This window comes from Trachinotus anak, unplaced genomic scaffold (genome assembly GCF_046630095.1).
Source record: "Trachinotus anak isolate AG129_WGS33_773 ecotype Australia unplaced genomic scaffold, CSIRO_AGI_Tana_v1 ptg000001l, whole genome shotgun sequence".
In the NCBI taxonomy this organism is placed as follows: domain Eukaryota; kingdom Metazoa; phylum Chordata; class Actinopteri; order Carangiformes; family Carangidae; genus Trachinotus; species Trachinotus anak.
The window spans coordinates 24275390-24288294 of record NW_027273852.1 but is presented as its reverse complement, the minus strand read 5'-3'; the positions used below and the strand labels follow the sequence as shown (position 1 = coordinate 24288294).

General features: G+C 42.3%; 1 protein-coding gene across 2 annotated transcripts; it reads left to right on the top strand.

Moving 5' to 3' along the window:
• The first annotated feature begins 205 nt into the window (after positions 1 to 205).
• insig2 (insulin induced gene 2) lies at positions 206 to 6900 on the top strand. 2 transcript variants are annotated; one of them, XM_071485054.1, is made up of 7 exons: positions 206 to 350; positions 1060 to 1265; positions 1661 to 1833; positions 4103 to 4227; positions 4466 to 4632; positions 5114 to 5213; positions 5379 to 6900. In XM_071485054.1, the coding sequence occupies exons 2-7, from the start codon at positions 1144 to 1146 to the stop codon at positions 5418 to 5420; spliced, it is 729 nt and encodes a 242-aa protein (XP_071341155.1). In that variant the 5' UTR covers positions 206 to 350; positions 1060 to 1143; the 3' UTR covers positions 5421 to 6900. The 2 variants fall into 2 exon arrangements, with proteins under 2 accessions (XP_071341155.1, XP_071341144.1); XM_071485043.1 differs by having other exon boundaries at positions 210 to 350; positions 1049 to 1265; positions 5379 to 6688.
• Positions 6901 to 12905: the final 6005 nt, after the last annotated feature.

The following is a 12905-nucleotide window of genomic DNA, read 5'->3' as shown; positions in this document are numbered from 1 at the left end:
TATCCCGGTTAAACTGATGACGCTGGTGTGTACCATGTAAACATTAACATTTAAACATATCGTTTAACGTAGTTGTTAATGACCTCTGCAGATTTATGGTGGACTAATTACATTTTGGGGTAATCTATGGACCGTAAAATCCAATCACGTGATACGTCAGTTTCGTGTGGCGCTGTGACGTCATAGCCTTAGACGCTGATTGGGTGTTCATTCAGCTCAGACAACCGGAAGCGGTGTTAGTAAGCAGAGAGGGCTAATTAATATTTTGGTGTATTACGGCGTAGTATAACAGAGTGAGAGGTTGTAAGTGTCATATGAAAAGTATAAGTGAAGGTCTCAGTCATCTGAAGGTAAGAGAATCGTTGACCTGTGCTCCCACGGTTAGCTGGTATTGATACTTTAGCTACCTGTCTTGCTAGTACATATAATCGGGCTAGCCAACTAACGTCAAGCTAATTTAGCATGTCCGCTGCCACCATAGCTAGTTGTTCGTTATTGCTGACTAAATAAGGTGTTCCGTTGCTCTTTTTAATTACTCGAAAACAGTTAATGAAAGACAGAAAAATGCTGTTGATGATTAGCGGTTATGCTAAGTTCATCAGTTAGCCAGTGACTGATGTAGTGGCCGTGTCGCCTACTAAAGTCAATCAAGAAAAGTTATGCAGTGCAACATGTGAACGATTTGGTTCAGCTGACAACAGACTGAAGCGAAGAGAAGGTGCAATCCAACAGCAGCCAGCTAAATGTCGTGTTAGCTTTTAGAAACTGTACTGGAACAGGCACCCACTTTGTGGTGCAGTTGTTGAACTGTATTCTAGATTGAATGTGTTTTGATTTTCAGTGTTCAATGTGGAAAGTGAGCGTTAAGCGTTAAGTGCACGTAAAGAATCAGGCAACAGTATGTGTACTTACAGATGACATGTACTGATTCAAAGCTACACCTGTATGTGTATGTTTGCAGATACTTACTTTTTAAAATAATTGAAATATTACAATGTCAGTTGTGTTTCAGCATGGAGTTTCTGCTGACACCCTGTCTGTTGTTCAGCTTGGTTTTAGGATGTCAGGGGAGGTTATTGAACTCACTGGCGGATAAAGACGTCACACACTGTTCCTTCAATATTTTCTGACCTTGGCTTCTGAATGCCCTTGACACTGACAACCATGAGTGACAGCACAGTGACCAGGAGCCAGCAGCAGTGGTCAGGACACGGGCAAACGCAGCAGCATCCCCGGGGCCCCTATATCTCAGTCATCACCAACAGGTTGTCTCTGCCTTACATAACTTCACTTTAAGAGGACCACAGTGCAAATGAGCAAGGTGGACTTTGTTGTGTTATTGGTGACCTTGTACAGATATGTGGAATGTGTGGTCACCTGTCTTACTGTATCAAATAATATAAATTACAAACACCATGATGATGATGAAGGTGGAGGTGTGTTTTTAAAACCCACAACTCCTGTAACGCAATTTTTCTGATGGTTTTTCTAAATATAACATATAATATATAGGATACATATAATAACCTACTTGATATAGATGGCTTGTCAATGTACTTTGAGACCCTGCTTTCCTTTCACGATGTTGTGTCAGTTTACACTATAAAAGTTAACACTGTAGGCATTTTCCAAGCCTCCTGACTCTGACTTTGTGTTGTAGAACCACCAACCTGGTGATCCGAGGGGCCATGCTATTCTCTGTGGGCGTCTTCCTGGCCCTAGTGCTGAACTTACTTCAAGTGCAGAGAAATGTCACCCTCTTTCCCCCAGATGTCATCAGCAGTATCTTCTCCTCAGCCTGGTGGGTGCCACCCTGCTGTGGCACGGCCTCAGGTATGTGAGCACATCCCCCGTAATGTTTGAAAAAAAGATCCAGTCTGCTTTATTTTTTATCTTTGCCTTTATGTTACTTAAAAGAGAAGAGGGAAAAAAGAGAAGGGAAAAAAGTCCTGGTGGTATTTAACTCTATGATGAATTGTTCTGAGGTGGTTTAGAGTTCTGGCATTCAAGTGTTGGGAGATGCAGTAGTTTTTAAAAGTGGGTATAATGACGTACATTCTCAGGATGAAGAAAGAGAGCTTGAAAGAGAAGTTTGAAACCTGTTCTTTAATTTCAACATCATCAGTCATGGTCAAGGTGGTTCTGAATGTTGAATAGACAGAAATCTACTTATAGAATATTGTATTAGATTAACTTTCTGCTTTAGCAGAGCATTATTATCATTTCAGGCAATCTACTTTAAGTGTTTACATGTGTTCATTTCAATGCACTTTTAATTCTAAACATTGGGTGGGTTATTCACATATAAAATGTGGTTCTTATTGATTCACAGATTTCAAAAATACATTGCTGGAGACAGTGGATAATTTAAGTGTAGCACTCTGAGTACAGCACATGTAGAGCTACTTCTGTTTTACGAAAGACATTTAGCTGCTGCTGGTCAGTAAATAACATTTTCACTTCATTGTTATGATACAGACAGAAGACTGTGATATGCTTCCAAAATAGTACAGCTAAATCTTTCAATAAAAAAAATTAAGAGCAATCTTCATCCATACCACTGAGCTTATAAATCCTTCATTTCTATTATTAAAAATCAATTCTGAACTGAATTGATTCTGAATTAAATCACGATAAAGGAACAAAACTATGTTGTGAGATTCCTATCATGGTGAGAATCATCAATAACAGCAAAAATGTTCATCTTTACAGTGTGTTGAGGCCCTGAGACAGCAGAGCTCTGTTAATTGACCTTATCTGTATTATATAGACACTGTGGTTAATTTAATCACACTGAGATATTTCCAGTCTGTTGAGCTGCCATGTACTGTCATGATTATTTATGCACTGTATCACTGCACTATATCATTGCACTACATGGCACTGTCCTTTTGTAAAAAGTTGTTTACATTAGATTTATATTTTATATTTATATCTTTATATTTTTATTTGCACCGTGGGTCCGAGAGGACTGAAATTTCAATTGTGCTGTATGTCCTGTATGTGTAGCCTAATTGACAATAAAGCTGTCTTTGACTTGACTTGACTGAACAAATATTTAAATAGTTCCATGCACTTAAGTAAGAGTATCCATGATAGTGCACCAGGATCACCAGGTTGCACTGCAGGACACACACACACACACACACACACACACTCATACTTGTACTTGTACTTCCATCTTTGTGAGGACACTCATTTACATAATGCATTCCCTAGCCCCTTACCCTAACCTTAACCATCACACCTGAGTGCCTAACCCTGACCCTGACCCTAACCTTAACCTAAACCTAATTCTAACCATAACTCTAAAACCAAGTCTTAACCCTCAGCATGTGATTTGAAGGTGTCTCAAAAAGTGAGGACCGGTCAAAATGTCCTCACTTTCCCAAAATGTCCTCACTCTGTTAGTAAAATACTTTTTTTGGTCCTTACTATGTAGCAAGTACAAGTACACACACACGCACACAGTTTGTTTTACATATGAATGCTCAGCATGCCCACTAGCCAGCATTATTGAAATGTTGTCCCTTGAGTGTGAAACTGAGGATCGAGATGCAGCGCAGCGCTGCCTGCTCCCAAGTGGCTCAGCTCAAAGCACAACAGCCTGAGGCTCTCTTCCTCCCCAGACACAGCACTCCTCCTGCAGGAGCCTGTCACTTCCACTTGTTGCTACTACACATTATAAGCTTCATACCCCAGGGGAGGGTGACTGCATTTTATTGACACTGCAAAAATGAATTTATTTTGAAACCACATTAGTGAGGTCAGAGATTATCAGGGAGGCATTATCACTTTTGGGCTGCTATAGGAAATGTACAAATTTCCACTTTCTGTTATAATGTGTTAGAATCAGGTGCTTTTTGAAGCATGTTTTTCATCTGTTGTCGATTCAGATCTCTGTGCAGTCATTTTGTGTCTCTTTGTTGTTGTTTTGTGTCCATGTAGTCATTTTGTGTTTCACTGAAGTTGGTTGGCTTTCCTAGAAGAAAAATTAACATTTTAAGTAGTGTGTGGACTTCTGGACCTGTGCCCCATAGGCCTCTTGTTCTCCTGCTCTGTGCTCATTCTCTGTGCCCCCCCCCCCCCCCCCCCCCAACAGCAATGATCGGGCTGTTGTACCCCTGCATCGACAGACAGCTGGGTGAGCCACACAAGTTCAAGAGGGAGTGGTCCAGTGTGATGCGCTGTGTGGCTGTGTTTGTGGGCATCAACCACGCCAGTGCTGTATCCTTCATGCATGTGTTGCTGTCTCTGATACACTCAGTCTGTCTCATGGTACTGCTCCACTCCCTGTATTTACAGGGCATGGACAGTGTGATGTAATCCAGCAGCTAACCAGAGGAACACAGTTAAAGTGACTTTAACTAACTAGGTCAAAGGCCAAGACAACAGCAAAACTATGTAAATACTGTTTAGAGCCGTCAGCCCCTGACAGCCTGGTCCTTGACCCCTCCTCTGTCAGAAAGTGGACTTTGCCAACAACATCCAGCTGTCCCTGACTCTGGCAGCGCTCTCCATCGGTCTGTGGTGGACATTCGACCGCTCCCGCAGCGGCTTCGGCCTCGGAGTCGGCATTGCGCTGCTGGCAACGCTGGCCACCCAGCTCCTGGTCTACAACGGAGTTTTTCAGTAGGTTCCCTCAAACCTGATTCACATATTGATACAGTGATGAAACAAGTGGATGAAAACATACAGAGAGGAAGACAAAGAGACAGGTGCACATTTAAAAACAACCAGCGGAAGTGAAGATGACTGTGATGAGAGAGGCTGACGAAGCTGTTGTATTCAGTAATATGGATTGTAATAGTCACAGTGTGTTTTGCACTTAAATGGTGTTACCTGGATGTTATGGAGCAGTATAACACTGGGTCAGTATAGGCTGGTACAGTGTTAAACTGCCCTGTCGCACTACATTAGAATAATTCTTCTGCATTTCTTCTGTGATTTGCATCTGAAAACTTTCCTCTAAGATGTTATATATTATATATTATATATAACATAATATTACATAATATTTTTATGAATCAGTCAGACACAGTTGAGAATGAGGTGGTGGTGTATGTTTTTTATAGAATGACCGGTTGCTGTCATGTGCCTCCTCTCTGCTCAGGTACACGTCTCCAGACTTCCTGTACATCCGCTCCTGGTTACCTTGTATCTTCTTTGCGGGGGTGATAACGATGGGGAACATAGGACGGCAGCTAGCTTTGGTAAGAAACTGGAGTCATGTCAGTGGATCTGTTGAATTAGCGTTTGATTCCTGTTGGTTTGTGACTGCCTGAGTGTCCTCTGAAGCTGTTCCCAAAGAAAGCAGCCATGATGGTGGACTCAGTCCCCCTGTGTCCAACGCTTGTTCTTCTCTTCTTGTTTTTCAGTATGAATATAAAGTCATTCAGGAGAAGACCCATCAGGACTGAGGAGTCTCTTGTCTCCATCAGGCCTCTGTCTGAAGCCAGGGACAGGTCATCAGAGAACATCTGCATGCAGCACAGACCAGGACCAGCTGGCCCTGCACAAGCCAGACAGGCATGTCCAGTGAGCCCTAAGCTCCTGATTGGCTGCCGCTGCGTTCTGCTGGACTGGACAGTATTTTTGATTGGCTGTGATCAGGCCAATCAGAGTTTGGAGCAGTCACTGGCTCCGTTCTAACCTGAGCTGAGGTGAACAATGAGAGTGGAGGTTGTTGTGTTTTTTATCTCGACTTATTGGGGGGTGGGGGTGGGAGTGGGCGTGGGATTGGGTGGGATTAGCAGTGAAGCATCTATCGCTCATCAGATCAGCTCGGGTGTTTGAAACCTTTGGCTCCATTGTGCCAAACACAGTCACACAGGGATCAGTTTTAAACTCTGCTCTTATCTCCTCATCCTGTCACATCCTTCACGTATCAGTGAGAACATGCAGCCCAGTTCATTTATATCTAGAGAGAAATGCATCTACACCAACTTTTTATTGTATGTAATGAGCCTACTGTATATCTACATGTAACTCCTCTTGATAAAGGCGTGATTATGTGTAGCGTGTGCGCTGTGGAGCCTCACTGTGCAGCTCTGAGTCTTTGTTGGACGTGAATGGTTCATTTTGAATTTCCACCAGCAGAGGAAACGAGCTTCATCTGTACCTGAACACTGGCCTGAGCTGAGAGCACATCGAGCACATCTCCTCTGAACATCCTTCATGTTCTTAAATCCTGTCTTCATGTCAGGAGACACATGTTTGTAGCTTCCTCAGAATGCAGCGTTCACTTTCTCCAGATCAGTAGAAATGCCAAATCATTGTCTTCATTCAGCAGTGGACTCAATGTGATGCTTCTCCTTCATGAGTCATGACAGTAGAGACAGAAGCAGGTAGCATCAAACCACCTGTCTCGCCTGTGTCAGGATTGTCTCTGAACTTACCTTCATGTACGTTGAATTTCTTATGTGGGGCTGGTTGGATGATTCACTACAGATGTTAATGGAGGTGCATTGCATCTACAAATCCAGTGTTCAGCAGTGTTAAAGTTCTTTACTGTCTGCGTTCTGTGGATGGACTGAGAATCCTCCTGGGAGAAAGCAGTGAAGAAGATGTGCGTCATATAAAGGAGGAGCACATGTGTCTGTATGAGGTGGGACTGGATCATTTAAGGGACATTTTTATAACATCTTCTTTGTGATAAAATCTGATGAATAAAATAAGAATTCCAGCATTTCAAACAGAGCAGTGTTTTTGTAATGTTTGATGATGTACTGTATGTTAGATATTGTGGAAGCTTTAGGATGCATTTTTCTGGGGCAGTGTGTTTTATATCAGTAACATCTGATTGTCATGATCCCTTCACTTGTTCAACAGGCATTAACAGCTCCACTCACTGACGCGACCTCTGAACCTGTAATAAAACCTTTTGGTAACTGCCTCTGACTTCTCTGACTTTCCTCTGTCTTTTAACCTCAATATTTAAAGGAACGAGTCGTAAACAGTTTCCAGTGTAGTTTAATTGAATAAATCAGATACCAGTAGAACACTGACTGGTTGTACTGGTACTGGTGGGAGTAACACAGGCTGTTAATAACACGTATGACAGAGAGACAGAAAGAGAGACAGATCACACTGACGAAATCTAATCATCAGGATCTTTGTCACCTTCAGTTTGGTGAAGATGTTTTCTCATCACGTCAGCCTGGGTGTTTGTTCATTCTCTTTATTTCAAATGACTGATCAGATGAATAAAACTGAATAAACTCCTGTGTTTATTTTGACTCATGTCATTGCCGTTATGAATGCGTGAGTTTTATTTTTCCCTCCAGGGTTTGTGAACTTGAGGACCTTCATGCAGAGCACTTTAGACCAACACTACAGTGAACTCAGACATCATCATGAAACCTGAACAACCATACAGGTTGTTTTTCCAGGGGCTTAAACTGGAAAAGTGTCTGTTGTGTGAAAACAAAGTACAAAAGGGTTGTAGTAGGCTGATGTAAGCAAAGATACATTTAATCAGTCAATATGCTAATAATTCTGCAATTATTCATGGAGTGCAAACCTGCCATTGCATCATCTATTAAAGTATCATCATAACTTAAAAATACATAAAGTCAAATCCATGTATGAATTTATATGTTTCTATTATAAAGCTGACAGACTGTATAGAAGTTGAGCTGGTTGTGTTGCGTTAAAAGTCTAAAAGCTATTTAAAGCTCCATTTAATTAAGTGGAGATGCTACATATCTGACACAAATGCTGCACACAGTGCATTCACACGGCAAAGTTGCACACATCAACTAGTATAGTGTTCATTGCTAATGTGGATTAATGCGTCCTGTCTTGTTCCAGCTCCCACAGACGTGGGCTCATATAGATAAAAGTAATTAAGATGAATAATCAGGATTTAAAGAGCCTTTGTTTGTATTATTGTTAAATTCCAGGAAAAGGACACAGTTTCTCTGAGCTTTACATGAGTTTATGAAGCAATTTACTGTGTGAATGTTATTGTTCAAGGCTAACTAGCTAGTAAAACAATAGGCGTGATGTGTCATAGCAGTAAGTGCTGCTCCGAAGAGCTAAACTCCCCACCACTAATGAATTCATTAATCTCTCTATTTATTCCTGACAAGCAATTATCTCCTCTCACAGAGTGAGGGTCAGGAGGCAAGGTTGAGAGCTCCCTCACATATTTGCTGTAAAGGAGACATGAAACAGGACCAGCCACTGCTGTGCTCACAGACCTGGGGCAAATAACACAGCAGTCCTCAACACCTCCCTCAGTACTCTGTGGTCATTACTGCAGTATTACATCAGTACTTTGTGGTCGTTACTACATTATGACTTCAGTACTCTGTGGTCATTACTACATTATGACTTCAGTACTATGTAGTCGTTACTACATTAGGACATCAATACTCTGTGGTCATTACTACATTATGACATCAGTACTCAGTGGTCATTACTACATTATGACTTCAGTACTCTGTGGTCATCACTACATTATGACTTCAGTACTCTGTGGTCATCACTACATTATGACTTCAGTACTCAGTGGTCATTACTACATTATGACTTCAGTACTCTGTGGTCATTACTACATTATTACATCAGTACTCAGTCATCATTACTACATTAGGACATCAGTACTCTGTGGTCATTACTACATTGTGACATTAGTACTCTTAGGTTGTTACTACATTATGACATCAGTACTCAGTGGTCATTACTACATTGTGACATTAGTACTCTTAGGTTGTTACTACATTATGACATCAGTACTATGTAGTCATTACTACATTAGGACATCAGTACTCTGTGGTCATTACTACATTATGACTTAAGTACTCAGTAGTCATTACTACATTATGACATCAGTGAGTACATCCTCAGCAGTAGTATCAGTGATGAAAACTGAGAATGATGCTGTGGGAGTCTGTAAACAGAGTCCATATCACCTGATGTGAAAATTGCTTGGTCCACTTCTGATGCTGGAACTCATAAAGTTTGACCTTGCACTCACTTATATGTTTTGCGCACATAGTGGGGCACAAAACCCATAAAAGGCATACAGTAATTGCTGAGGACAGGCCAAATACAATGCAATAGGTCTTAGCGGGGAACCACAGTGCTCCATCTCCAGCTCATCTCTGAGGGATGACCGTCGAAACTGGGATAAAATCCTGTTAAACTGTGTCACGACATGAATCACTGCCCCAGGAGACATCCATCACTGCTTAAAAGGTGACCACAAATGATCTGTGAACCACTAGATATTGATTACTCATGTGCTGCAGGTGTCAGGTTTAATGTTGCAGTGGCTTGATAGTGTCGCCTCTGACAGCCGCTGCCCTAACTCTCCTCTGATAGATTTTAATGGTGAAATATTGATTCCTTTCTGGCCAAGGTCTGCAAGCAAGGGCCAGATCATTTGTTGGGGTAATGCAGGACACTCTGTGCCCTGGTCCCAATCAATCATTTTGACAGGGCGCACCAAAGAGAAAAGGAAGAAGGAGGAGGAAAGAAAATCAAACCTGGTGAAGCTACAGTGGATACATCCACAATCAGGTTTTACAGGCCTGCAAAGCAGAGAGAGAGCAAGAGAGAGAGCGAGAGAGAGAGAGAGTGAGAGAGAGAGAGAGAGTGCAGATATCTCCAACACTGGCTCCAGTTAATATGAATACTAATGATGTGTTTATTGAGTGGGAATGCTCAACAAATCACAGCTGACGGGATAACAGTCAGAATGCCTTGAGCAGGGAATGAGGATCTTGGAGAGAGGGTCTATATTTTATTTAAGCAGCTCTCGGCTTGGGCTGGGAGAGAGATTCAGGTAATGTGTTGTGTTACAACTCAGTGGTTGTTCCCCCCAGCCGGAGCGATAACAGACTTGCTAATGGGAAGCCATCAATCACAATCAGCCTCCTATTCCACCAGTGTCTCCACTCTCCTCAGCTCCGTAAGAAGGAGCTGGAATAGAGGTAATAATGGAGTTTTGTGGCTTAGCAGCTGGAGCTGCAGCAGCAGCACATCCCGCACTCATATTTCCAGCCAGAACAATGAATGCTTTGCCATGTCAGCATGTCTTTTAATAAGAGAGCCACAAAACGGCCATGAGAAGCAGTTAAGGCCTGGATGAGGCCTTGGGCCGCCGGGGAGAGGAGAATGAATGCAAAGCTGGTCTCAGGTGGGACAAGTGTGTTGAGTGTTTTGTGCCAAAAGCAGTTAATTGGTTTTTCATTACACTCTGCTCAGTCTACTGTTACAGCTACAGAGCAAAGACTGCAGACAAAGGACAAGTGAACGAATGGATAGATGAATGAGAGGGAGTGTAGCCGATGTTTCTGACCTGTTATAGCGTATTTTATCAGTGGAGGTGTTTGAATACACAGTGACAGGATCCATTTTATATGTGATTATTATTATTTATTTATTCATTCAAGATTCCCTGAGTGGTCATGTCTTCATTGCATAGCTCATATGTATGAGAGCTACAGCTATAGAAACACAGAGGTCCTTCAGTGGACCCTGTCTTCTGGATCCAGAACCATCATCATCATCATCACACCTCATGTCCTCCCTTCAATACATCTGAGGAAGAATCTTTTTGCAGCCTGATCCGTCCCTGATAGTTTCCTGCAGAGATCTCCAGACATCAGCGTCACTGTGTCCATGAAGGCTCATGTGACTGTTGCTGATAAACATCCACCTCTGTGAGGAGGTGAGGGGGAGGAGGAGTGGAGATGAAGGTGGAGGGGAAGTGACACCATTGTGGGATGAAGAGGATCACCATGCTGCATCATCCTAATAAAAGAAGGGATCTCTTGTTAAGATCCTAATGCTCACATAAACCTGTGATGTCATCAGTGACATCACAGAGGGTTGCTCTCTGGGTTGTAAATTAAACCCTTTACTCCATCACTAAACTATCAATCGGCACATTGTGAATATTCACTGTACTAGTTACAAAATGTTGTGGGCCCAGTCTCACCTGTCCCCCTCCCTCACCTGGTCCGAGTCATTTAGAGAGATCATCAAGGAATGAGAACAGGCACCCAGTGTTGTATGTCCTGATACAATGTTGTTGCTTTATTTCCCTTTAGATGTGGATGTGATGGCGCTATACAAATAAAATTGAATTGAATGAATTGAATGTGGCAGAATGTAAGAACTGTCCGTTTCATTAGTTTATAACATACATTAAACAGTTTTGACAACATGATGTTTGTGGAGTTGAACTGCAGTTCTGGTGGAGTCAGGTAGCACCTGTAAGAAACTATGTGCAGTAACACTTTGTTTATATTTCTACATAAATATGTGTGTGTATATGTGTATATATTATATGTATTAACTGGTCTCTATTCTGAGCTTCTACTTGTGATGGAGCTGTAGGAGAAATAAGATGCTCACTCAGTGCAGGTCACATTCATGTTGGTGTGCGATCTGTTGACAATATGACAAATGTCTTCAGTGTATGAATGACAGATTTTGTCTGTCAAAATAAATTGTTCTGTGATAGATTTACATACAGTCTTTTTAATTTGTATGTTATAAAGTTAATTAAAGTTGAAGATTTGTGGCTCCTTAAGTGACCTCTCCAATAATGAAGACACCTGACCTACAGTAACCTCCTCGCTGTCATATGTTGATATGTGGAACATGTGGTTTCACTGAGGTCTCATGTGTTACCTGCACTTTGTGCTGACACAGTGTGGATGACCAGTAGGGGGCACAACACCACTGATGTGACAACTCCCCCAACACACTGACAACAACTGAGTCTGGATGAAGTGATTTTGACAACGGTGAACAAATACAAGAGTAGTCACATTATGGACAACACAACTGATCATTGTGTTTTTGTTCTAGCACATAAACGTCTGACTGTACAGACACAGTCCTGCTGTACGCACAACACACTGTCACTCATCCAATCTGCCTGTGTCTCTGTCTGATAACACACTGTGATACATTAATATACAACTGCTGTTTGATTTGATTAGTGTGTTGTACACACACACACACACACACACACACACACACACACATATACAGAGGGATCAAGTGGAAGTTAAAGACTAATGGATAACTTCCACCTTGTGTTGCTTTATCATCTTCAGGCCGTCTGTGTGGAGCATGTGTGTCAATCAAAGAGTTGTCTTCATGTGGCACCATGTTCCCATAGCAACTTGGTAGCTTCAGAGCAAATGTGGCCAGACAGGGGCCCGACCCACAGACCCCTGAAACCCACATACACCAGGGACGACCCCTGAAAGGTCACTTGTTTCTGACCACAGTGATTTAACATTCAGCTGCTGATGGTTTGTGTTCGTTTTCTTTTTGCACACTGTGTCATGTGTAGTGTGTCACTGTTTGTGTTTGCATATCATTTTGCAGGCGTGTAGGTTTCTCTGGTGAGACATCCTCAGACATCAGGAGTCACACACATCAAAGTAAAGACTTTGCGTGCAGGGGAACAATGGCGTGGTCACACATGACGGGCTGTGTTTTCACTCTCCACAGATGTCCGGAGGGCGGGGATCCAGCAGGGGGGCATGGCTGCAGAGACAGGTCAAGACCAATGTCAACAGAGTGAGATGAAACTCCACAGACTCACTTTAGTGTTTGCACGATAATTCTCCATGATTAAAACAGGGTGAAAATACTGCTCACTGAGAGTTTTTTATTTCCATGAAACTGTAACCTACGCTCAACACAACACCACCTGCAGAGCTGAATCATCTCTTAACTATTTCCAAAATCCTGTCAGGGGAGCAGTGAAGGTCTTTCATCAAGCTGCTCGTCACCACGGCCATTAAAAGCCTCGTTGGTGTGGCCGCCTGAGCACAAAGGCAGACTGTGCTGCTGCTCACACAGAAAGTGAGTTTGTGTCTAATCACATATGGCATTGTCATCATACAGTGATTTCCTGCCCTGACACAAAC

Coding starts and splice junctions, on each gene's coding strand:
- insig2 (XM_071485054.1), top strand. CDS start 1,144: ATGCCCTTGACACTGACAACCATGAGTGACAGCACAGTGACCAGGAGC. Junction 1,266..1,660: donor ATCTCAGTCATCACCAACAG/GTTGTCTCTGCC, acceptor TTTGTGTTGTAG/AACCACCAACCTGGTGATCC. Junction 4,228..4,465: donor GCATCAACCACGCCAGTGCT/GTATCCTTCATG, acceptor CTCCTCTGTCAG/AAAGTGGACTTTGCCAACAA.